The following is a 24,107-nucleotide window of genomic DNA, read 5'->3' as shown; positions in this document are numbered from 1 at the left end:
CATATGAGCAGATGGAGTGGGTGGGGGATTAAGGGATTCCCCAAGGTGTGATCTGTGTGCTTCGACTCTCCATCTTTCTATCTCTTATTTGTTTTCGCCCTTCTGTTCTCTGTCATTTATACAGCTTTATTTGATTTATTTTATTGTTACATATAAAATTACTTGTATATATTATATTACGTGATCCTTTAAAGATTTATAAAGAAGTAAATCGTTTAAGAAGGGATTAGAAGTAAGCACTCCATCAATTTTACTCTGACCTTTACCTAAATAATGAATTTTACAGTGGCAAAACAAGTTTTGAAACACTATCAATGACCTTATCTGGCCAGCGGATGGAGACAAAACAGACTTCACACAGCTGTATGACAGAAAAGGCTTCATCTACTGTGGCATGTGATATAGTGGATCTGTATGCTTAAATAATGATTCATGTGATTATGCTCCCTGCCACATTCTTCTACATGGTAAAATCTGTTTGCCAGCTGAGAATTTACAAGCTGAGAATTTTCCACGTATATTAATCTGGCCCCAAAGTCTTCTTAATTTAATAGTGTGATCTGCATACATTACATGTTTAGCATCATGTTGTAATTACTTTGGGCCTTGTCCAGCTGTGCGTGTCACCACAAACAAATAGGTGTTCAACACAAAAGAAGCAAAAACCCTAAATATTATAGTTTCAGAATAGTTGAATCATGGAGTCTTCCTCTACCTCCATAACAACAAGCACTATTTTAGGGTTGCAAGTAAGAATCTCTACCTGAAAGAAACCCACAAAAGGTAGCACCTGAACCTCATTAAGCTACATGTGGTATAGTCAGATGAAAGAAAAATCAAAGTTTGTGGCCATCTACAGCAAAAAAAAATAATAATTCCCTGACACAAAAAACAGCTAATACACCAATTTATAATATGGAGGTGGATCAATGATGCTTTTGGACCATTTTACTTATGTTCCAGGGGCTCTTGAGAAGTTGAAATGCAACTTCAAATCAAACAAAGCAATTGAAATAGTTTAACACAGCAAATGCTTCAAGTGGTTTCCCCAAATTCAACTGAAAATACAACTTATAATGATTTCTCCAGTTTCAAAATCATTCAACCCCTTCATGGCAAGCAGTTTGAGATGCAAATGAGGTGCTTAGCCAGACACCAGCTTCTGGCAGTGTTGCTGAGGAATCTTAGTTCATTCCTCATGAGCAATGGCCTCCAGTTCAGTAATATTCTTGGGTTTGCATGCTGCAACCAGCTTCTATGGGGGAGAGATTTTACATGGGGTTCAAGTCAGGTGACTGTGAAGGCCCTGTAGAATCTTCCAGGACTTCTGCAACCAAGCCTTGGTGGAATTTGAGGTATGCTTGGGATCATAGTCCTGTGGAAGGTCCAATGACGCCCGAGCTTCAGCTTCCTCAGAGACAGCATGACATTTTCTCCTAGGATTTCCTGATACTTCAGTAAATCCATCTTGCCTTCCACATGCTGCAGGTTTCCAGTGCCAGAGGATGCAAAGCAGCCCAGAGCATCACCGAGCCACCACCATGCTTGACTGTGGTCCGAGTGTTCCTTCTTCATTCTTCTTCCTCCAGACATACCACTGATCCATCGTGCCAAAAAGTTCCAGTTTTGTTTCATCGCTCCATAGAACAGAATCCCAAAAACGTCTGTGGCTTATTTATATGTACTTTTCGTGTGCTTTTGGGTCAGTAGCAGTGTACGTCTTGGAGTTATGGCATGGAAACCTTCTGCGTTTAGTATGAGCCTTATTGTGCTCACTGAAACCTCAGTGCCTGTTGTCACCAGGTCTTGCTGCAGGTCTTTTGCAGTCACTCGAGGGTTTTTCATAAGCTGCCTTCTCAGAAATCTGGTTGCAGCCATTGATAGCTTCCTTTTTCTGCCCCGACCAGGTATTTCATAAATTTTCTACCCCAAGCCAGTTCAGGTATTTCATAATTTTCTACCCCTAGCCAGTTCAGATATTTCATGTGTTCCAGCTCAAGCACACCTGGTGCAACTAATGAAGCCCTAGATTACATTTTTTTTTAAACCTGTTTTACATATTTGTGCTGTTGTGAGAGATTCTATTCAGGGGTTGAATCATTTTGAGATTGGAGAAATCATTATAAGTTGCATTTTCAGTTGATTTTGGGGAAACCATTTGAAGCATTCGTTGTGTTGAACTGTTTCAGTTGTTTTTGTTTGATTTGTTCATTGCAAACAGCTGAAAGTCTACATTTTGACAATAAACCTGATTTGCAACGGGGGTTGAATAATTTTGAGTGCAACTGTACATATATACAACTCTAAATATCACTCATCAGAAGTGTTGACCATATTATATATACAATATACTGTATTTGCTTCTTTTCATCAAGGGTGAATATAATTCAGGAGTCTGGACTGTAAGTGGTTTTGAGTGCATGGACAGAAGAGATGGATGTTTGGAGGTGTAGGGCCTGTAATGAATTTCTCATACCTGAAGCTATGTGTAGTATGTCATAGTCCTGTGTGGTTACAGTTGGGCACAAGCTCTGGGCTGACAGGAAGTTTGTCTACTGAGATAAAGACAAAGACATCCAACTGTCAATCAAGTCTCAGGCCTGCAGTACTTTACTTTCAGTGTGGTCCCCTTCTGCCTGAAGAGAAATTCTGTCCAGTGTATGTGTATCAGAGAGAGAGAGAGTGTGTGTGTGTTTGTGAGTGTATGTGTGTGTGTGTGTGTGTATGTGTGTGTGTTGAAAGCAGTTAGTCTGCTGTACAGGCAGGTAGATGAGGGGGTGAGTGAACTTTTTTCTGTGCTGCTAGACGAGCTAAACTAAGAAAACAGTTAAAGTGAGGATGGAGCTCTTCTGGTCTGTTGTGCAACAGAGACAGTCAGTGTGAACAGATGTAACGGACTTCCTGTGGTGCCAAAAAAATACCCTGCAACACACTGTTGGGAAAACACGAGAGCACACGCCAGCATGACATTCACATTATTAGTCAGGTAGTCAGACAACATCAGACTGCCATTTTGTTCCCACATGTCCGTTAATGTACATATTTCTACATGAATTAATGTGGAATACAAACACAATCAAACAGTTTCGGGTTTTGGGAGCACATTTATTTTAGTGATTACAGCTGAAAGAGCTCCTAACTGGAAAATATCCAGATATTCACACATACAAGCTGACCAGGAGGAAATGAATCTGAAAGCTTCTAACTTCTCCATTTTTACCACATATGTGTGTGGTGTGTGTGTGTGTGTGTGTGTGTGTGAGTGAGTGAGAGACAGAGAGAGACTGTGTTAGCAAACTACACTTAGTACATCACATGCACTTATTTGTTTCATCTAAGAGCTAATAATATGCTGCTACAACTGTTACTGTTTTTTTTCCATATTGTACTATATGTACATATAGTTCTAGTTAAAAAAAAATTGAGACTGGTGTTGATGAGCTGTATACTCTAAGTACCTTTGATGTCATACACTTCAGCTAACATGATCTCAGACCCAGAACATCTTGTTAGTGTTTAGAATAAAGCTGAAGATTATTAATTTATTTGTGTGTGTGTGTGGAGTTAATTGAGCCACCTCTTTAGTGATCAGTGTATGTCATATAAATGAATGTAATGTAATTTTAGACTAAACTGAGTAACATACAGCATAAACATTATTCTAGATACTCTTCTCATATTTCAACAAGATTGTAGATAAAAATAAATTCTCCCTTAACAACAATAGAAGTACTAAACAGACCTAAACTGGGGTCTATGAAATCCCCATTACGGAATGGTCTTGTGTGCTACAACAGGAGCTACTTCCTCAAACCTACTGACAGTGGGACGCTTTGATTTAAAAAAAGGAACAAGAATCTTTTGGAACTTCACTTCGGTTAACCTTTATGTTTGTGACACTCTTCGGCTAATACAATGTATTATCTCTAACAGAAAATTTCCCTTGCATTGCTTGCGTTAGTATTTTTGTAATCAAAAGGTCTGCCTATAGACCGTAGGATAAAATATTTCCCCTTTCCAAAGAACCATTACCTGTAACATTGTCATTTGAATGCATAAAATGATTTAAACTGGGTTGTTACATGGTCATGGCAGACAAGTAAATAGCCACAATCTTTTCACGACAATAACCTTCATTAAAGACAGAAACTGTAATATTAAAACTTTTATCTATATGTGCTTTAAGTGCATGTTATACTCCAGGCAAACTCTTAAAGAGGGAAACACTCAATTTATAGAAGATTTAGAAGAACATCAGAAGTAAAATATAAAATTAATAGCAATATTGGCTTTCAAATGTCCTCTCCAGAAAATAAAACATAATCAATGTAAAATAATAATAACAATAACAACAACAACAACAACAACAACAACAACAATAATAATAATAATAATAATAATAATAATAATAATAATAATAATAATGAAAATAGAATAAAACCAATAGCAAATCTGTGAAACACAACAGGATTGGCTCCTCTGAAGTGACAGAACTACAAAGTGAACTACAATTATTCATTAGCTCCATCCTTCTGACCTGATCAAAATCAGGAACTGCCAGTGCACAGAGAACAGTCAGTGTGGGGTAATAAAGTGCAGACCTCTAGAGGCATTTATCACCATTTCACTTTCTTTGCTCTATTTGTAGTGTAACAGAAGGAAAAAAATATAAAGAAGGATAAGTTTGTTTTCCAGCTTTTGTTCCTTATGTAACAGAGAGAAATCTAGATAGAGCTGTATGCCTGAGAAGATTATACATTACAGAATGGAGGGTTGTGTCATTTCATCAGTAAGTATATGCTTTTAGTACATGGTAAAAACCTGAGACACGCAATACTTGTACTGAATACTAAAATAGTATATATGGTGCTGTATATATTGTCATTGTATATATCAGCATAGGTGTGATTATTATGATGTGAAATTGTTTAACATAGTGCATACAGTCCAAGGCATTATTATTATTATTATTATTATTATTATTATTATTATTATTATTATTATTTAATTAAATTGAGTTCATGCATGTTTTTTGTAAAATATTCTGACAAAACATTCTCTTCATTTCATGCTTCTATTTTCTCAAACCTTCAGTCATCAGATGAAATTGTTACATACGATCAAGTTTTCCGACCGCAGTATGATTTTTACCCATACTTACCCGGTGATGCAGATGGTCATATGGGTAAGTTCTTAAAAATTTTTTTTTTTTTAAAGATTTCTAGGAATTACTCTCTGTTTGCAGTTGTATTTTGCTGATTGTGTTGGACAATTGAATGATGCGAATGCTTTTTAAAGAGCTGCTGGTGAAGTATGATTCTGATGAAAAGTAACATAAGAAACATAGCTGTCACAATCATTTAAGAGAATGAAACTTAAACATAATTATTTATGTCATAAAAAAAACAACCAGGTGTTATTTTAAAAAGCAAATCATTAGATCTGAACATAGATTAACTTCTGGATTTGTTTTAATAAATCCAGAAGTTGTCTCTTTCAAAGCAGTCTTAATAAAGTTATAGCAAAATACATTAAACAGCTTCCTATTCTAACTAAAGTAAACAGACCATCATTAATTTATCACCTTAAAGGAAAGTGCAGCATTTTCCCAAAAACATATTTTCTAATTTTTAGAATTTTACAGGTTTTTCAATCTACATTGAAGGAATTTTGTGAAAAGAGCTTAATCATCATAGGTTATAACAAAGTGCAGATAAGATAGCAAATGTGCTTTTAGAAACTTTAACATATTAAAAATACTGTGATAAATGTTGTTCTAAAGGTGGATTATTAATTTTGTTTTATGGGTAAAAAAAAACTGCTAAAGAACAGAATATAAATGATTGCGTGTTTGGGAAATATTTCACGGCTTTGCACTTGTTCAGATGTTGTGGGCTGTGCTACATTTCCATTGATACAAGTACTACCTAGTAGGCAGCATGCCAGTTGGATTGATTTTAACCAATACTGTAAAAACAAGTTGAGAAAAAAAACCTTCCGTACAATTATTTAAAAAGGATGCACTAAAATTTTGACAAAGTGGTAGAAATTCTGTTACATTTAGGTGCTGTACTTGCAGCAACCATTTCCTTCAGCTACGATTCTCAACCAAAGAAATATGTTGAAACTCATGCATTGTGTATAAATTCCAGACCCACTTGATTTTGCTTACTGCCTCAGTAGTTGTTAATCCTATCGTTGGCAACTTATACTATTCCATCTGCAACTAGATATTGGATTTCCTAGTGGCAGAGCTGAAAGTTGGCAACAATCTCCTCTCCATCTGAACAGCCTGTGATCATATTTCTCTTTTATTCATTACAAACATAGAGCCATTTACAGCAAGTAACCATTACATGATAGATTTGCACTGTGGAGAATATGAAATTATAGGATATGATCTTTATTCAGTGATGAGATTCATAACACACCTGGCTCAGACTCTTCCCCTCTACACACTCTAAAGGCAAAGTCCACCAGAACCAAACAATCATTTAGGATGCTGTACACATTCTAAACACCTAGCTGTAGTATACAACCCTGTATGTATGTATGTATGTATGTATGTATGTATGTATGTATGTGTGTGTGTGTATATATATATATATAGGAATAATAAAACTACAGCAACTGAAAGTTATCTATAATCTTAAAGACAGAAATGTTGGAGCGCTTTGAATGAGTGTCCAAGTTTATAAAGTCCCTTTACCTAGACTTAAAGGGGTTATATAAATTAGTATTTTTATTTATTTATTTTATATATATTATATAGCTAAGAAGCCACTGCTGATAAAGCATTGAGTGTCTTCTCTACAAATACTTTTTTTTATACTTTTTTATTTAAAACTAATTTAAAAAATACATTTCCTCTTGCTCCTTCTTCCAGAGAGTGGATGGGACTACCACACTGATCACGCTCACCAGAGTGAGCTGGACGTCCCTTCAAGTAGTCACTTCACTGAACTACACCCTGCCACCTACTACTATGGCGATGTGGAGTCTTACCACCCACCTCTGGATTCAGGCCTGGGGGCTTTTGTGCCTGTGGTCGCACCTCAGGTTAGTCCTCGTACAATTGCTGACGAAATAGTGGATCCTTATATTATTTATTTATACAGATGAACTGTCTAAAAATCCCAGATTCTGGAGGGTCAGTGGTCAGCAGTCTGGTTATTTCCCTGCTCAAACACACATGATTTAACTAACTAGTAAGTTACAGTACAGAACTCACCTAAACTGTTAGACTCCACACTTCTAGGATCTAGGAACCCTTTTTTCTAGGAGTATGTAAATGATTGGAAACTGGTCTATGTAAGGGAACTGCAGCTTACTGCAAGACAATGAAATATTTGGGGAAAATCTGTTTAAGATTGGTTGAGATTTAAAAAGAAAAAGAAAACATTGTTCAGGATGTTAGCACATTAAATACATTTTTATGAACCTTTCATTTGCTTTAATACTTACTTATTGTAGTGAAAGAGAGAAAGAGCTTCAGGGTGTAAGCATAAATGTAAAGTGAGGATTGTCAGATGTAAATTTACTTCCACATGTCAGTTGTTTACTGTAAATGCATCTATTTAATTTTTCTTTGAAAGTCAATCCTAATGTTAGGTACACAGTGGACACGTTGTAAACAATGTTACGAGGAACGAACATCAGGTATTGGAGTTAAGCTAAAGTTTAACTATGAGTCATTAAGAGATGGGTGAACAAACATAATGGGGCTTAAAGAGATGAGCACGAGGCAGGATGTCGAGGAGACCATCTGCACTGAGAACCACTGAAACACTGCAGTCACAGACTGATTGCTCAACAGTGTCTTTTCCTGACTGAGGCCACTGTCATCACTAATTCAGGGACATACTACACATAGACACACACACAGACACAGACAGAGACACACAGACACAGACAGAGACACACAGACACACACATACACCATGCCTTGGTTAAACCTCACATTCTCTTAACATATAAATATGACTAACAATTGGAAATTGTTTTTGAATATATCTCTTTGCAATTACTGGCAAAGAAAATCAAACTGATAATGAGAAAAGCTATAAAAGGGGAAAAAATGAAATTATTTGGGGAAAAAATAAAAATGATATTAAAGTCAGTGTAACATATCTCGTGCCCCCTTTTTTTTCTGACACAATAGCTTTAGCAGTTCCTCTTTCATTATAAGGTAATTCTGTGGTTTCCAAGTATTGGACTGCAGTTTCGAGATTGTGTCAACTTAGCATGTTTCTTGTCCATAGCACAATAAACACTGTTGAAACAGTATAGATTGCCTAATAAAATTGTACACATTGATCCAGTCAATTTATTTTGTTTTGTCTGAGTGATGCCATGTGAGATTATTAGTTACAGAAAAAACAAAACAGATAAAAATAGAATTTTTACATCTCAGTTGTTGGGTTTAGCACGTTATTGTTTGGTCAGGCAGTTAGGCCAAAGTGGCCCAAAGTGGGTTGATAATGGCCAACACAACATGCTGAATTGGTGATGTGGACCTGAAAGGGAACAGACACGTTGCATCAAGATTCATTTTCTGGAGTTGCATGTGGAGACAGAGTGGCAACCAGAAAAATTCTGTAGTAAATCGGCTGCAACTTCAAGAAAAACATTTTTTGTTCACATTTAACTTATTTTATAGGTTAGTTAAACTTTCACAATGATATTTCTGTACACATTATGTAAGCAATAACTTTTTAATGTGTAGTTTGCTTCGCTAGCCAGTGTTAGCCTCTGACATTATTTGAGGAAAAATATGGCTGGAGTAGTAGCTTTTGTAAGAAAATTTTAAACATGCTTATATTTACAGTTAACATTAGCTTACCTTATTTTGAGTAATTTGTGCTTTTATTATTCTATTTTTATTATTCACATTACTTCTAACTAGTTAAAAATTACCTACATATTCTCACAGATAATAGCTAGCAGTGGAGTCAAGTTAATTCTAACCCAGCATTTAATCTACGTCACTCATGATCATGGTTTAGTTTTGTAATCCTGCTAAACACACCACCAAAAGCTTTTGTGCCGTTATGAAATGCTCACTGTAACCATAACAACTTGGGTGTGTAGAGCCTAGCAGTGTAGCCATTTTTACCCACAAGCTGACTTTTTAAAAAATCAACCCAATAGACAGGGTTAACATCCTAACCCAACCTCACTGGGTTAAATAACACCATGCTGGATTATTCCATATTGGACCCAGTGCCATGTTTCCAAATTGACCAAAATTGGGTTATTTTTTAACCCAGCAGTTTTTAGAGTGCAGACAATTTTTGGTCAAAGAATAAAGGGATGCCTAGTCTAAACACTGTTTCTACATTGATTGGTATTCTATCCTACAAATACTGTGCTTTGTTCTTTAGTTGATTTCTGCTTTGGTTCAGCAAAAAAAAAAAAAAAAAAAAAAAGGCTTATTGATTAACACAAAGCAATCAATGAATGTTGTTCTGGTCCACAGTTTGCGTATGTCTCTCACCCACTGTACCAGCGCTCTCCTGCTGCCCACTGCAGCACAGACGATGAGGATGCAGGGGCACGCAGTCCACCATTTGAGGTGTCTGAGGGAGAAGAGGACCATGGGGCACACCTTGCTAGCACATCCACTAGCTTAACAGGTGAGGATCAAATGGAAGGCTTAAAAGCCAGGTAGCATTTCATTGCAACTCTACGTCAACGTTTTCCAGTTCTTACATTTTACAGGAAAACACAAACTCTGGCCATAGTAATGTATGATTTCTGGTGGTTTTGGACAAAATGGCCTGACCCCTCTTGCTAAAGCTGAAGACACGACAGCAAACTGTTCTCTCATACTGTTCCTCAAGCCTTGCATAACTCCATTTAATCACATAACTGTCAGCCAAGTAGAACCTGACTCACACATAGCAGTAACAAGTTAACAGTGTAGGTGTTTCATTTGGTTTTTGAAACAAGCCATAACACATCATAGGAAATTAATGGGAGAACATAGAAAAGGTCAATCAGGCAAAATTTCCCCAACAACCAACAAATTATGAAATTCCTCCTATAAATTCTAAAGGTGACTAATACTTTACAGTGCATCTGGGATTATAATGAATCTCTGCTATAGTCTTCAGTTGGCTTTTGGTGTTTAAATGGAATTTACACTCTTTATATGTTTTGGACATAAAAACTTAACATGAAAAGGGAACATTAAATATTTTGTATAAAATTATACTTTAACAACCAATTAGCTATTTGTTACTGGAAATATCAATAGTCATTGTTATGAAGGCACTGATGATAGTCATTTTATTTATTGGAATATCAGTGTTATACTGTCATATCACCCAGTTGTAAAGCAGAAATAAATAAATATAAAACTGTGGTGACAAGACTGAAACCTGTTATGTCTTCCAGACACAGTTGTACAAATCTTGTTTGTTTTTTTAAATGTGTTTTTTTTCTGGTCCTCCAGGCAACAAAAGAAAAATGCGTCTCTATCAGTTCCTTTTGGAGCTGCTCAGAGAGGGGGATATGAAAGAATGCATTTGGTGGGTGGACAGAGAGAGAGGCACCTTTCAGTTCTCTTCCAAACACAAGGAGATGCTGGCCAGCCGCTGGGGCCTACAGAAGGGCAACCGCAAGAGAATGACCTATCAGAAGATGGCTAGGGCCCTGCGCAACTATGGCAAGACAGGGGAGGTGAAAAAAATCAAGAAGAAACTTACATACCAGTTCAGTAGTGAGGTGCTGAGGAGGATGCCGGCAGAGAAAAAATATCACTGAGAGAGGATTCCCATGGAATGCTCTTGCTACACAAAGCAGGGCTTTTTTTTCCCCCTCAACTTTTTCCTCAGGGACTCCACATACACTATATCTAGAACATTTTTGGGCATGGGGTATGTTTTAGGATTCTGCTTCCTTCTGCACTCAACCATGGAAACTAAAATTTGAAAATGATAGACAGTATGACAAGTTCCATATTTCTGAGAGGCCTAAAAGCAGGTTTCTATGTGGATTGTTAGTGAAATGGGAAAACTACTGTTAATAGCAGTTGAATGTATCTGTGTGGATTAGGGAACTTCTTGTGTACTGTCCCCTATAGGATATACATTTACACTGCACAAACAAAATCCATAATAGTTTTTATTTTTACATCATCCTGACTATTTTCTACCTACAATTCTGCTTAAACAGTAATGACACAGAATAACATGTTACATATATACACACTTTATTTATATTTTTCAATAATGGCACATAAACTCCAAATTTAAGGGCCTTTGTGGTGGTTTGCTGACATTTGAAATGGAAGAAGGAATCCGATTTCAATAAAAGTATATATGAAAACTTAATGTGACTTTTTTGTGTACAAACGGGTCATTACTGTTATGAATTCAATTCAACACACAAGTGTGTGTAAACAGATTGCATTTTTAAACCATTAGTAGTACTGAGTTTTGATGAATGATCAGTTACTTCACTCTGAAGAGTGTTGCATGCAGGGAGGGTCAATAAGAGGGCATTTAACACATTTGGAAAAGGTCAATTGTGCTGTCCTTGCAATTGCTTGTGCATTGTTTTAAAAAAAAAAATCAGTCCTCTGCAGCAGTTTTCTTGATTCAATTATAGGTAATCTAAAAAAGATATACCTACAAGTACAGAGCAATGTCACACTCATTGCTGTTAAAAAAGAGGTAGAGAAACCAGCACCACCATTATGCGAAACTGAAATACTCTTACTAGATAATGGACAAGTTGATTGGTGCATGCACCAAAAATACTCAAATTAAACATACCTAGCTTGACACCTTAAGCTGCATTTTATGATCCCAGTTGCAGCAATCTTTCCACAATCATCAAAATTCCCTCAAGAAAATATAAGTCTTTTTTATACATAAAATTGTTAGCTATGCACACAGACTGTAATTAAAACCTGCTGGATTGTGTGTAGTCACTTTCTGTACATTCCTACAGGGAATGTGGGTCCAGAAGGTGATTAGGAGGTCTATCTAATTCTTTTTTGTTCAGTTGAAAATTATTAACAGGCAAGTGTCTCTGCTTTAGGTTTAAGCTGGGGTCCTGTTTAGCCTTGAGCAGAAGAATGTTGCTTCTGGTTTTCTGAGCTTTACTGATGCAGAGTCCAGAGAGATCTTTAAATGTTTCATAACTGCATTATTAGTTGTTGGCTACATCTGCTTGTCTCAGCCAGTTCTCTTCAATGCCATAGTCATACTCCTCCTCTGTGGTCTCGTTAGTTGAAGCTCTGCATACACACAAAAAAATCTTTCTCCTAGCTATGTTGCTCTTTGTAAAATATTTCTAGAAACATTCAATATACTGAGAGTACCAGCAAAAATGGCACTAGCCTCTCTGTAGTGCCAAACAATACCTGTAAAACAATGTGTAAAACGATACCTGGTACATTAATGCACTTTCTACAACAAAGTGAAATTGATTTTTTTTCTTTAAGTACACAGTGTGTCCTGAGCTCTGACTTAATGTTAGGAAAATTTTAACATTATTGCATGTTTAAATCAAGTTTACCTGATATAGCGTGGTTCAGTCTTGCCCAAAATCACATCCTTATTCAGCTCCACAGACACAATATCTGACTGTGGCACCTCAAACATGGGCTCCAACAGCAGCTTCTCCTAAAGAATGCAACATGGAACAGTCATGACACTCTGACTGAAGCCAGCTAGAAGAAAAGAGGAAACAGTGTATGTGTATGTGTGTGTGTGTGTACCATGATGGATCGGAGGCCTCTGGCTCCAGTCTTCCGCTCAAGAGCCAGTCTGGCAATGGCCCTAAGTGCATCTGGAGTCACATTCAGCTCACACTGAAACACAGGGCACCAGACATCAAGGCTTATATAACAGACCAAAGAAACAGTAGAGAAGAGACATTTGGTTGATGGTAAAATATAGATATAAGTCTACCTTCTTCTGTCTCTGTATATGCTATTAGTCATAGAGAAGTGCACCTACACATTTACACATGGTCAGATTATGACATACACTCATGAACCACCTGTACACCTGTTCATTAATACAAGAATTCAAATCAGCCAATCATGTGGCAGCAGCACGAAGCGTGATATCATGCAGATACAGGTTAAGAGGTCCAGTTAAAATTCACAGCAACATCAGAATGAGGAAACTGGTACAAAATGAGCTGGTTTGCATATTTCAAAAACTGCTGAACTCCTGGGATTTTCACACACAATAGTCTTTAGAGGTTATGCAGAATGGTGCAAAAAACAAAAAAAAAAAAGAATGTCCAGTGAGCAGCAATTCTATGAAGGTCCTTCATGAGATGTCAGAGAAGAATGGCCAGACTGTTTCGAGCTGAAGGGAAGGCTATGGTAACTCAAGTAACCACTCTTTACAACAGTGCTGAGCAGAAAGTTTCGAGGCAGATGAGTTACAACAGCAGAAGACGTCAACCAAGAACATGAATCTTAGGCTACAGTGGGGACAGTTTTACTGAAACTGGGCAAGATTTAAAATAAAAATAAATAATAATTTTTTTTTTAACAAGATGTTGAAAATGGCCCATGAAACCACTTACCTTGGCATTCCAGCATAAAAATGTGTGTTTGTCTGTGTGTGAGATAGAAGAAGAGAAATGCAAAAAGAGAGATTACCTTATCCATACTGAAGAGGGCCTGATACTGAGGCACCACAGCATTCCGGGGCTCGGTGAGAATGCGCATTAGTGCTTGCTCATCCAGGCTGTGCAAAGGCACTATGATGGGCAGACGACCTACAAATTCAGGAATCATGCCAAACTCAATGAGGTCACGTGCCTCTACTTGACTCAGGAGCTGATCCTTCTCCTCCATCTCAGAAATCACATCCAGCTCACTGCCTGAGCTATTGGCCAGATCAGCTGCCGCTGCTGCACGGCGTCCCTGCCCCAGGTTGGAGGCCGAGCCAAATCCAAGGTACTGCACACACAAAGTCTCAAAAAAGGCCACTATTGTGATCGTTTACTGCTACACGCTGCTGACCTAATGTCTCTCTATCTCACCTTCTCATTCTTCCGCCGGCTAATGACCCGGTCCAGTCCGGTGAAGGCTCCTGATGCCACAAACAGGATGTTGGTTGTGTCCACCTGCACGGTTTCACCTCGCAACTTCCTGCTGTTCTTTTCTGGTACATTTACAATGGTGCCCTCCAGGAGTTTCAACAAACCCTGAGCACAAGGTTAAGGTTAAGGGCAGGATTAGCACTGATATATTAACAAGTACTAACAGATACATTCATGTTACACATCCATCTGGCATTATGCAAATAAAAATGTATATTGCACATATTTTGTTTATAAATTATTGGTCACACAGACAAAAATAAAGGCACAGTGCCAGCACTGAAAATCTAGCTGGTCAATACGGACAGATTACCAGCTTAACGGACTGCCATTGTTTTGCCACTAGCCAGCTAATGACCATACTGTTCAACACAGACTATGGGTTATTTAGCCTAAATAGAATTTGCTTTGCTACGTTATCACGATTTTGGAACAATATCCTCCTGGACAGGAGAAAAAGATTGCTTAAGAAGGATAATAATCCATTTACAGCCATTAGCTTGAGCTGGACATAAGGACATAAAAGCCTGGCTTACACAAAATAACATTGAAATAGAGTAGTTTACAGCACTTTATGATTGGATTAGTAGCATATTATTCATCACGGTTCTGAGTGTTAAAGTTACTGGAACTTGTGACGAATTCCCAAAACATAACTAAAACTTCACTACAGCATACAAAAAGGATTTTCTGTCCCTCCACTTCTGTGTACTACAGGTCATCTTGTACTGTAGATTCACTACATGAATATTACATGGGCAAACACGTACAGTGCTGTTAAAAAGTATCTGCCCCGATCCTGATTTCTTCCATTTTTGTGTATATCACATAGTAAATTGTTTCAGAAATGAAAAGAAAATCTAAGATAAAACAAAGGCAACCTGAGTTAACACAAAATACAGTTTTTAAATGATAATGTTATTTATTGAAGAAAAAAAGTTATCCAATAACAACTGGGCCTATGTGAAAATTTATTTGCCCCTGTAGTTGCTAATTCCCCAAATCTATGAAACTGCATTCATAATGGGGTTCAGCTGGACTAGACATAAAAAGGCCTGATTACTGCAAACCCTGTTCAATCAAATAAACACTTAAATAGAACTTTTTCAACAACATGAAGTTGGTTAAAAGGTCTTACCCAATAACACACTATGCTAAAGTTGAAAGAAAGTCCAGAAATGATGAGGAAGAAGGTGATTGAAATACATCAGTCTGGGAAGGGTTACAAAGCTATTTCAATGGCTCTGGAACTCCAAAGAACCACAGTGAGAGCCATTATCTCCAAATGGAAAAACTCTGCACAGTAGTGAACCTTGCCAGAAGTGGACGACCTTCCAAAATTCCTCCGAGAGCACAGCAACTACTCATCCAGCAAGTCACAATAGAGCCAGGGACAACATCAAAGGACCTACAGGCCTCTCATGCATCAATAAAGGTCACTGTTCACGACTCTACTATCAGAAAGACACTGGGCAAAAATGGCATACATGGATGAGTAGTGAGGTGAAAACAATTGCTTTTTGGGAGAATGTTCTGTGGACTGATGAGTCGAAAGTGGAACTGTTTGGAAGACAGGGGTCCCATTACATCTTGTGTAAACTAAACAGTGAATTTCAGAAACAACAACATCATGGTCAAGCATGGTGGTGGAAGTGTGATGGTGTGGGGATGCTTTGCTGCTTCAGGGCCTGGGCAACTTGCAGTAATTGAGGAGAACATGAATTCTGCTCTCTACCAGAAAATCCTAAAGGAGAATGTCTGGTCTTTATTCCATAAATTTAAATTCACTGGATTATGCAGCAAGACAATGATCCAAAGCATAGGAGTAAACCCACTCCTGCTCAAAAAAAGGCTAAATTAAAATTTTGGGGTGGCCTAGTTAAAGTCCTGACTTGATCCAATTGACATGCTGTTGCAGGACCTTCAGGAAACAGGCAGTTCATGCTCGAAAACCCTCCAGTGTGGCTGAAGTAAAACAATGCTGCAAAGAAGAGTATGCTGAAATTCCACCACAGTGCTGTGAAAGACTGATCTCCAGTTATGTTTGTTTGTATGTGTTTTAACACCATGCCAACTTCTATGGCTTTTTTTTAATGGCGAGAAATGTCTAAGGGACCCTGTATAAGGTTTTTAAAATCTATTTTTCTTAAAAACCGCTAAAGTTGTATTAGATTTGACTTTGTTAAAAAAAATTTCCAGAGTGTTGACTGCATAAAAAAGGTTTCTCAAGAGGTTAAGACCAGTACAGTCTAATAAAACATGCTTCAAGGATAATGGATTCTGGCAAAAGGTACATGTTGGTGAGCCTTCTTCCAGTATTAAAAACTAGTGTGTGACCTGGAGTGACCTATTCAACAGCGGATGTAGACGATTTGGTCCCAGTGATTTGAAAATAAATAAACGTTTCTTTTGCCAACAATAGGACTAATTTCATGGAGTTGGTTCATGGTGCATTGGTCCCACTCAGTTTGCCATTTATTGTTAATGTATGAGTTTATTATGGGTTTTATGTCAGTGTGAGGTATTGGACACATTTTGAAATCTGCTAATAATGCTTCTTTTGCAGCAGTGTCTGCTTCTTCATTTCATGGGATTCCACAGTGTCCCATTACCCAGCAGAAGTAGATATTAAAATTTTGGGCCTCCAGGTCCAAATTTCCTCTAGGTTTTGTTTCTTGTCAGGTCTAAAATTATTTTTGGATTTTTAAAGTTCCAGGGGGGAACCTCCAGTTGTGAAAAATGTTTGGTTGCAGTTATTGCTGCTAAAGGTGGCACAACCAGATTTTAAGTTTAAGGGGGCAATTGGTTTTTCACATGGGTGACCGGTGTTGGATAACTTGTTTCAATAAAAAAAATTAATTAAAAACTGTACTGTGTGTTTACTCAGGTTGCCTGTGTTTTATGTTGTATTTCATTTGAAGATCTAAAACTATTTTGTATGAGCTATACACAAAAACCAAAGAAATCAGGATGGGGAAATACTTTTTCACATGACTGTAAATAGAAACCCCAAAGAGTAACTATTGCAGTAAATATAATGGACCAAATGTTTCAAATTACACACCTGCTGGACACCTTCTCCTCCTACATCTCTGAGCTGGTGAATACCTGGGACACTGCCAATCTTATCCACCTCATCCAGAAACACTATTCCTGTAGGGCCAGTGTCAGAGAGTGAGAAAGAGAGAGGGCTAGTGTTCAGAATAATCACTAAACATTTTTATATATATAAACATGAGTTATTATAACCATCAGAGTAGGACAGAGTCGAAAACGCTGTGGCAGATTTATGTAAAGACAACAAAACTGTTTATTATGCACAGAATAAAAGTATATGAAAAGGAAATAAGGAATAAAGTGAAGTTTTAAACAAAAAAAGGTCAACAGCCATGTCTCTATTTCCAGTTTCTTACAATGTACCGTCTTTATAGATTACAATTAAGTTGTTAACCATGCACCATATTAATCTGCATTTTCATCTGACAGTTTGACTTTAATTTCTCCTTGATGTTTAACAAAACAACCAGGGTGAACAGTCATATCTCATCTCTCTATTTATAGTTTTGCAAATCAATACTTTTCCACATGTGCTTAATGTTTGATATGGTTGGATTAAAGTGTTCTGTTCAAAAACACCCACCTTGCTGGGCTTTCTCCACTGAGTAGTTGGCATCTTGCAGCAGCTTTGCAATGACCGACTCAATGTCCTCACCTACGTAGCCTGCCTGGGTCAGTGTGGTACAATCACAGATGGCAAAGGGAACATCCAAACACTGAGCCAGAGTCTGCGCTAAAAGTGTTTTACCTGGAGAGCAAAAGATCAGTAATATTTCAAGTAAAAAACTTGTCTGACTACATTCTATGCAAGGTTTTGCTTTTATTTACCCAGCATAAGCAAGCTGTTCACACTGAATCACATGGTAAGGTTTAGCTATAAGTAAGTGATGATTATTAAATAGATTCAAATTCATGGACATTGTACTTACATCAAACTTAAAGCTGCTATAACTGACATTTTTTTTTAGTAATGATAGTCATTACTCTATTAGATGCTCTGGAAAATGTTTCTGTGACCATCATAGGCTATGTGATATAAATCAGCAACTAAAAAATTCAAAACAACCTGACTCTCAAATGTCTTTGCAAATATGCAGTCCTCCATGACTGTCATGTATTTGCAATTATTTATTGTTATTATTTACTGACCAACTTAGTTAACGGTATCGGTAAAATCCACTATCAGTCGACCTCTAGTCTGGATATACTTCTGCCAGCATTGATTACAGCAGCTCTAATTTAAAAAGAACTCCAAGAACACTAGATGCTCTAAACTAAAGAGGTATAGGGCTCCTGTAAGAAATTGTTTGCTCCACACCTGATCCAGTAGGGCCTAGCAGCACAATGTTACTCTTCTCCAGTTTGATGCTAGCATGGGTAGAGTCCAGCACCTCGTCACCCCTTTTCTTCGGCGCAGCTTGTTGAGCAGCCTGTTGTTGAACAGCTGCACCAAGAGCATTGCCATGTGGGTTGATCTGAAGAAGTTCTGTTAATGAAAATGAGCCAATGTAAACTTCACTTTAAGAAAGCAGCTGAACAAACAGTGAATAATAAAAACTATGGAAGTATCATTGTGTCTAAACCATACTAGTTTTTCCTCACAAACAATCATTCAAAACAGGTGATCATGGAAACATATTTACACAAGGCCTATTTCCACTCTTCTATGAGAATTTAAAAAAATAAAATAAAAAAAACAATTCATGGTAATTGTCACAGTTTGCAGTATATAAGCAAAGGTGAGCCCAACAGAAAAACACAGATGAAACCAGTGTTGTCAAACTCTAAATTTGCCCAATACACATCAGCATTTTTGAGAGACCCTGAAGGACTGTAATCTAAAATTATAATAAAAAAAATAAAAATAAAAAAATAAAAATTATATACATCAATTAACACCACTAACCTAAGCACTGAAATTAGAATTTGATGTTTCTAAGAAAAAGATGGACTATGTCTAACAGAAACTATGTAATTGTATTCACTATTACGTGATGATATTTACTTATACTGATTTTTTTTATTTTTTAAGAATGCATTTCATTTTTAAGCACATTTCATTGGCTACCAGCTGTAATGGTGAGAAACAGGATTAGCCAATTGGGAGCATGTATTTCTCCTGTTTCGGTTTGAAAGCTACTGAAAGAGATATTGCATAAAATTATATAGCATAGAGCTCTTTTATGGCAGTGTTATGAATATGGCAAGATTGGTTGACTCATGCAATCATCGCTCCTACTACAGACCACCTAAAACGCATGAGCGTATCATACTTACCAATTTAATTGTACAAATCACGAAAAATAAAAGATTTTATTTTGTATATTTCTTCATGCAAGCGAAAATGTACTTACTTGTAAATCTGTATTCATCTTCCCGTCTTCTGATCTCTAGCTCTAAAGAAAAGAAAAAACAGGTAAAATGATGTTACTAAGGTTACTGTGACATCTACTGGAAAGAAAAAGCCTCTCACACTGGGAGTAAGTAAACTGAGTAAGAAGTAAACTTAACTCAAGAGTCAACAAAAATGAGCTTTAGCAGCTGTAGCATCTTTCTACTGTCTATTTATGAGTACTCTTAATGTGGACTCATAAAATGAATAATGTTATATTTGATAGATACAAGATGGTTCATTATCATTAAGGTGCACTAACGCTGGGGACTAAACGAGATCGGCTTCTCTGTCCCCGCTTGCAGTCCGCCTGATGCTGGAAGGTTGTTGTAGATCCGTTTGTAGTGGTTATAGACTGCAACTGACAGCACCTTCTTCGCATATGACTGGCCAACAACATACTTATCGAGGTAGGCGTAGATCTGCAGTGAAACAGCACAGACGAATAGCTTAGCGTTTATCCTTACTAAAGTTGCTTACTTGCTAATCCTGTCTCCAGTTCACATTACTGTCACAGTAAATTTGATCATGGGTTTATTAAACATTTTGCCATTTACATAGAACCCAGTTACATCAGGAAAGCAGCAGAGTTAATATTCTTGATGATATGGGTCATACCTTTTTAGGGGGTGGGGGAGGTTTCTGAGCGAGTGCCAGTTCAATAGCTTCAGCAGCAGATTCCGCCTCCTTACTCAGACCCCTCTTAGGGTCGCTTTCAGAAAGCACCACAAAGAAGTGATGACATTTTTCACATTTCACAAAACGTGTGAATGCTGGAGAGGGAAATACAGACATTGTAAGAATGCACACAGCCTCATGATACACACTGAAAGTTCACAAGAAATTATCTGATGCTTTTTTTTTTTTAAATAAAGAAATGGATAGTCCCATGTAGCTTGATTACAAACTTACAATCTTTTACAGAAATGAGAATAGATAAGTGTAATAGGTAAGCTTAAGCAACTTTAATGCATAGCTAAATAAAGACCTCAGAAAAGTAATTACACTTACGCACAAACGTCTCCACATGTGTGCATGTGTCTCCACATCTGGGGCAACGTAGCTGGCTTCCTCCTTTCCCTGACCCACCAGAACCCTTAGATCTCTTCCCAACTGTATCTGTCGCACTCTTCTGCTCAGATAAAATACAGTCCTAAACTGTCTAAGCAGAACATCCAAAATTCCTGAAATATTTCATGTTTGTGCATTTTTCCAATAAAACAGGAAATGAACTGGACCATACGGTCATGGAGAATGAATGAAATTGGAAGACACTTGGAAATTTACATGCAATTTGATATGCTTGGAAATCTATGTTGTTAATACTCAGTGCAGTGTTGGAACAAAAACAAACAAACAAACAAACAAACAAACAAAAAAAGCAAAAAAAAAAAGTACCTTTCCCTCATCACTGGAGCCGTCTTTTGGTGTGTTCTCCTTTGAGGCGAAACACACGGAACTCTCTGAGAACGATCTGACTCGTACTGCAAGAGGTAGATGGGCTTCACGAGTCGCTGTTCTACTGAGAGCATAGAACTTAACGTGTGAGCGTGATAACCCTGAAAACACAGACAACTTAAGCATTAATAAACTTATGGCAATAAGAGAAACCACAGACCATGTCCAGCAACTCAGACAAACCCAAAGGATAAATACATGAATGGGCATTTGAAGTTTAATGGCAAGTATTTGGGGAACGTGAACATTGATGACTGATGCAGTATTAGAAAATATCATTAAAATACAATTTTTTTTTTTAAACACAAGCCAAGACATCATTGGGAAGGATAAGCTGACACTTCTTTAGAAAGCTGATTTAAAACATTAGCACAGTGAATTGACAACAGGAGGAATGCCGAGTTCCTAAATGCTCTTTAATGAATAACAACAACGAACGAAAAGTCTACAAACTGGGACCCATCCAAATTAACGTTCATGTTGGTCCCAATTCTATTCTATACTGTTTGAAAAGAGGACTCACATTTCACATTTTTGTTTCAGTATGGAAACAATATAAAATATAGACACATTAAAAAAATTTTTTTTTAAATATTTTAAAAAACTAGCATAGGTAAAGCCTACATACGTACATTCAAGCAACCTAATAATGATTAATTGCAACTCACATGGACACAAGCCCTAAGTTTGCATTTATATGAGGTGTATATAGCGTGCATAAAACATGCAGTGTGATGACCATGTGTACATCAGGAAGATACTCCCATCACTGTTATTTATCCCAAGATTGCTTAACCTTGATCAGAATTGCTACACTTACAATCAAAATTATTCAACCCCCATTGTCAACCCCAAGTCAGGTGACTGTAATGGTCCTGTAGAATCTTCCAGGACTTCTTCTGCAACCAAGCCTTAGTGGAATTTGAGGTATGCTTGGGATCATTCTCCTGTTGTAAGGTCCAATGATGCCAAAGCTTCAGCTTCCTGACACATGGGATGATGGTTTCTCCTAGGATTTCCTGATACTTCAATGAATCCATCTTGCCTTCCAAACACTGCAGGTTTCCAGTGCCAGAGCATGCAAAGCAACCCCAGAGCATCACCGAGCCACCACCATGTTTGACTGTGGACAGAGTGTTCTTCATTCTTCTTCCTCCAGACATACTGCTGATGCATTATGCCAAAAAGTTCCACAGAACAGTACCTCAAAACTTCTATGGCTTATTTATATGATTTTGAAGCGACTTTTCTTGTTCTTTTGGGTCAGTAGCGGTGTATGTCTTGGAATTCTGGCATGGAATCCTTCTGTGTTTAGTACACGCCTTACTGTGCTCACTGAAACCTCAGTGCCTGTTGCCACCAGGTCTTGCTGCAGGTCTTTTGCAGTCACTCGAGGGTTTTTCACAACCTGACTTCTCAGAAATCTGGCTGCAGCCATTGATAACTTCCTTTTTCTGCCACGACCAGGTATTTCATTTATTTTCTACCCCTAGCCAGTTCAGGTATTTCATGTGTTCCAGCTCAAGCACACCTGGTGCAACTAATGAAGCCCTTGATTAATTGCATCAGGTGTGCTTCAGACAATGTTTTCTATATTTGTGTTGTTGTGAGGGATTCTATTCAGGAGGTTTAATAATTTTGAAACTAGAGAAATCATTATAAGTTACATTTTCAGTTGAATTTGGGGAAACCACTTGAAGCATCCATTGTGTTGAACTATTTCAATTACAGCTGAAAATCTGTAAATATTGACAATAAACCTGATTTGCAATGGGGGTTGAATACTTTTTATTGCAACTGTACATTCCTCTGGCACCATTTCTTAACAATCATATGTCTAGAAATCTTACACAGTCCAAATAGTACTTGTTAGTATAGTAGCATCTGTTTCATGAGAATGAACTGAAAATGAAAAGTGTGATTATTCAATAACTAATTCCTGCTGCACAAAAAGAAAACATTTAATCAAGGATTTTTCGTTTCACATTAAGTGCTGGCATTCATTTTCAGTATTAAATGACTTTGAGAACACACACACACACACACACACACACACACACACACACACACCTTTGTGTGCTGAACTCAAGAGACGAATCGCAGCAGATCCACATGTACAGCAAGACATCTTCTGGGTCGAGATGTGGAGAAGAAAAAGCTAAGAAAAAAAGAGTTAGATATGAGCGCAGAAATTTACATTTTAACTGTCACCATCTTTTAACTTACTTATGCAACAAACATTAGCGATAACAACTCAGAATCGTAGTCAGAGGCCGAGGAGACTGAAGGTGAAATACTCTACACTCTCTGCTGTCAAAACAACGAGCAACAGCTAAGACCACTAGCAAAACAAAACAAACAACAAAAAAGCACTGCTACTTATACTACACATGCGAAACCTTAACATAAAGTAGCTAGTTTAGTAACTAACATGTTGTAATCCTACAACGTATAACTGAATAACTTACTACAGTTACAGTTACTTACAGGAAGGAACAGCGTCCGAGTTCACATCAAACCAGTTACTGACAGCTTCCGCCCAGCGCCGCGCTAAGCTAAACTAAACTAAACTAAACTAAACTATAATGAAGATATAATAAACTGTGATGAGCTGTGCAGTTTATAAAATAAAAACTATATATATATTCATGCCGGTTTGACCGTGCTAAAAAGCTTAAAGTGTATCCCGCTCAGCAGGAGGACAGAGTAGAGTTGTGTAATCGCTGAAGTAGCTCAGTGTAAGTACACAAAACCTGTTTTCCTCCGCTCTCAGTAAACACAACAGTGCGGCGTTTCTTCTTCGCCTGTTCTGTAAAGGCACAACGACTCAGCATCATGGCGCCCTCTATCGGAGGTGTTCCTATTATTTCATACACTCGCCGGTCACTTTAATAGGCACACCTGTACCCCTCCCTGCGCATGCATGCTATTATCCATTTATCCAAGCAGGACAGAGTCGCCCTGGTCTTTTACCAGACTTCATCAATGCAGTTTTGGTGAGCAGTGTCGCTTCAGATGCTTGTTCGTTGATGATAGATGTGGTCGTCTGCTGTTGTAAGCCATCTGCTTCGAAATTTAGCATGTTGTGTTCTGAGATGCTTTTCTACTCACCATGGTTGTAAAG

General features: G+C 37.6%; 2 protein-coding genes across 3 annotated transcripts; one reads left to right on the top strand and one right to left on the bottom strand.

Moving 5' to 3' along the window:
• Positions 1-4,547: 4,547 nt before the first annotated feature.
• On the top strand, positions 4,548-11,336 carry spi1a (Spi-1 proto-oncogene a). The gene is made up of 5 exons (XM_053641751.1): positions 4,548-4,789; positions 5,095-5,185; positions 6,887-7,059; positions 9,479-9,635; positions 10,457-11,336. The coding sequence occupies exons 1-5, from the start codon at positions 4,739-4,741 to the stop codon at positions 10,765-10,767; spliced, it is 783 nt and encodes a 260-aa protein (XP_053497726.1). The 5' UTR covers positions 4,548-4,738; the 3' UTR covers positions 10,768-11,336.
• On the bottom strand, positions 11,115-23,865 carry clpxb (caseinolytic mitochondrial matrix peptidase chaperone subunit Xb). 2 transcript variants are annotated; one of them, XM_053641749.1, is made up of 15 exons: positions 23,471-23,865; positions 23,054-23,141; positions 20,924-21,084; positions 20,537-20,657; positions 20,144-20,298; positions 19,788-19,947; positions 19,488-19,529; positions 18,452-18,619; positions 17,717-17,881; positions 17,141-17,229; positions 14,017-14,181; positions 13,631-13,933; positions 12,731-12,823; positions 12,529-12,635; positions 11,115-12,247 (listed from the first exon to the last, which is right to left on the bottom strand). In XM_053641749.1, the coding sequence occupies exons 2-15, from the start codon at positions 23,109-23,111 to the stop codon at positions 12,160-12,162; spliced, it is 1,875 nt and encodes a 624-aa protein (XP_053497724.1). In that variant the 5' UTR covers positions 23,112-23,141; positions 23,471-23,865; the 3' UTR covers positions 11,115-12,159. The 2 variants fall into 2 exon arrangements, with proteins under 2 accessions (XP_053497724.1, XP_053497725.1); XM_053641750.1 differs by lacking the exons at positions 23,054-23,141; positions 23,471-23,865 and having other exon boundaries at positions 20,541-20,657; positions 20,924-21,064.
• Positions 23,866-24,107: the final 242 nt, after the last annotated feature.

The sequence above is a fragment of the Ictalurus furcatus genome, chromosome 14, assembly GCF_023375685.1.
Source record: "Ictalurus furcatus strain D&B chromosome 14, Billie_1.0, whole genome shotgun sequence".
NCBI lineage: Eukaryota > Metazoa > Chordata > Actinopteri > Siluriformes > Ictaluridae > Ictalurus > Ictalurus furcatus.
This window is presented reverse-complemented; position numbering and strand designations above follow the sequence as displayed.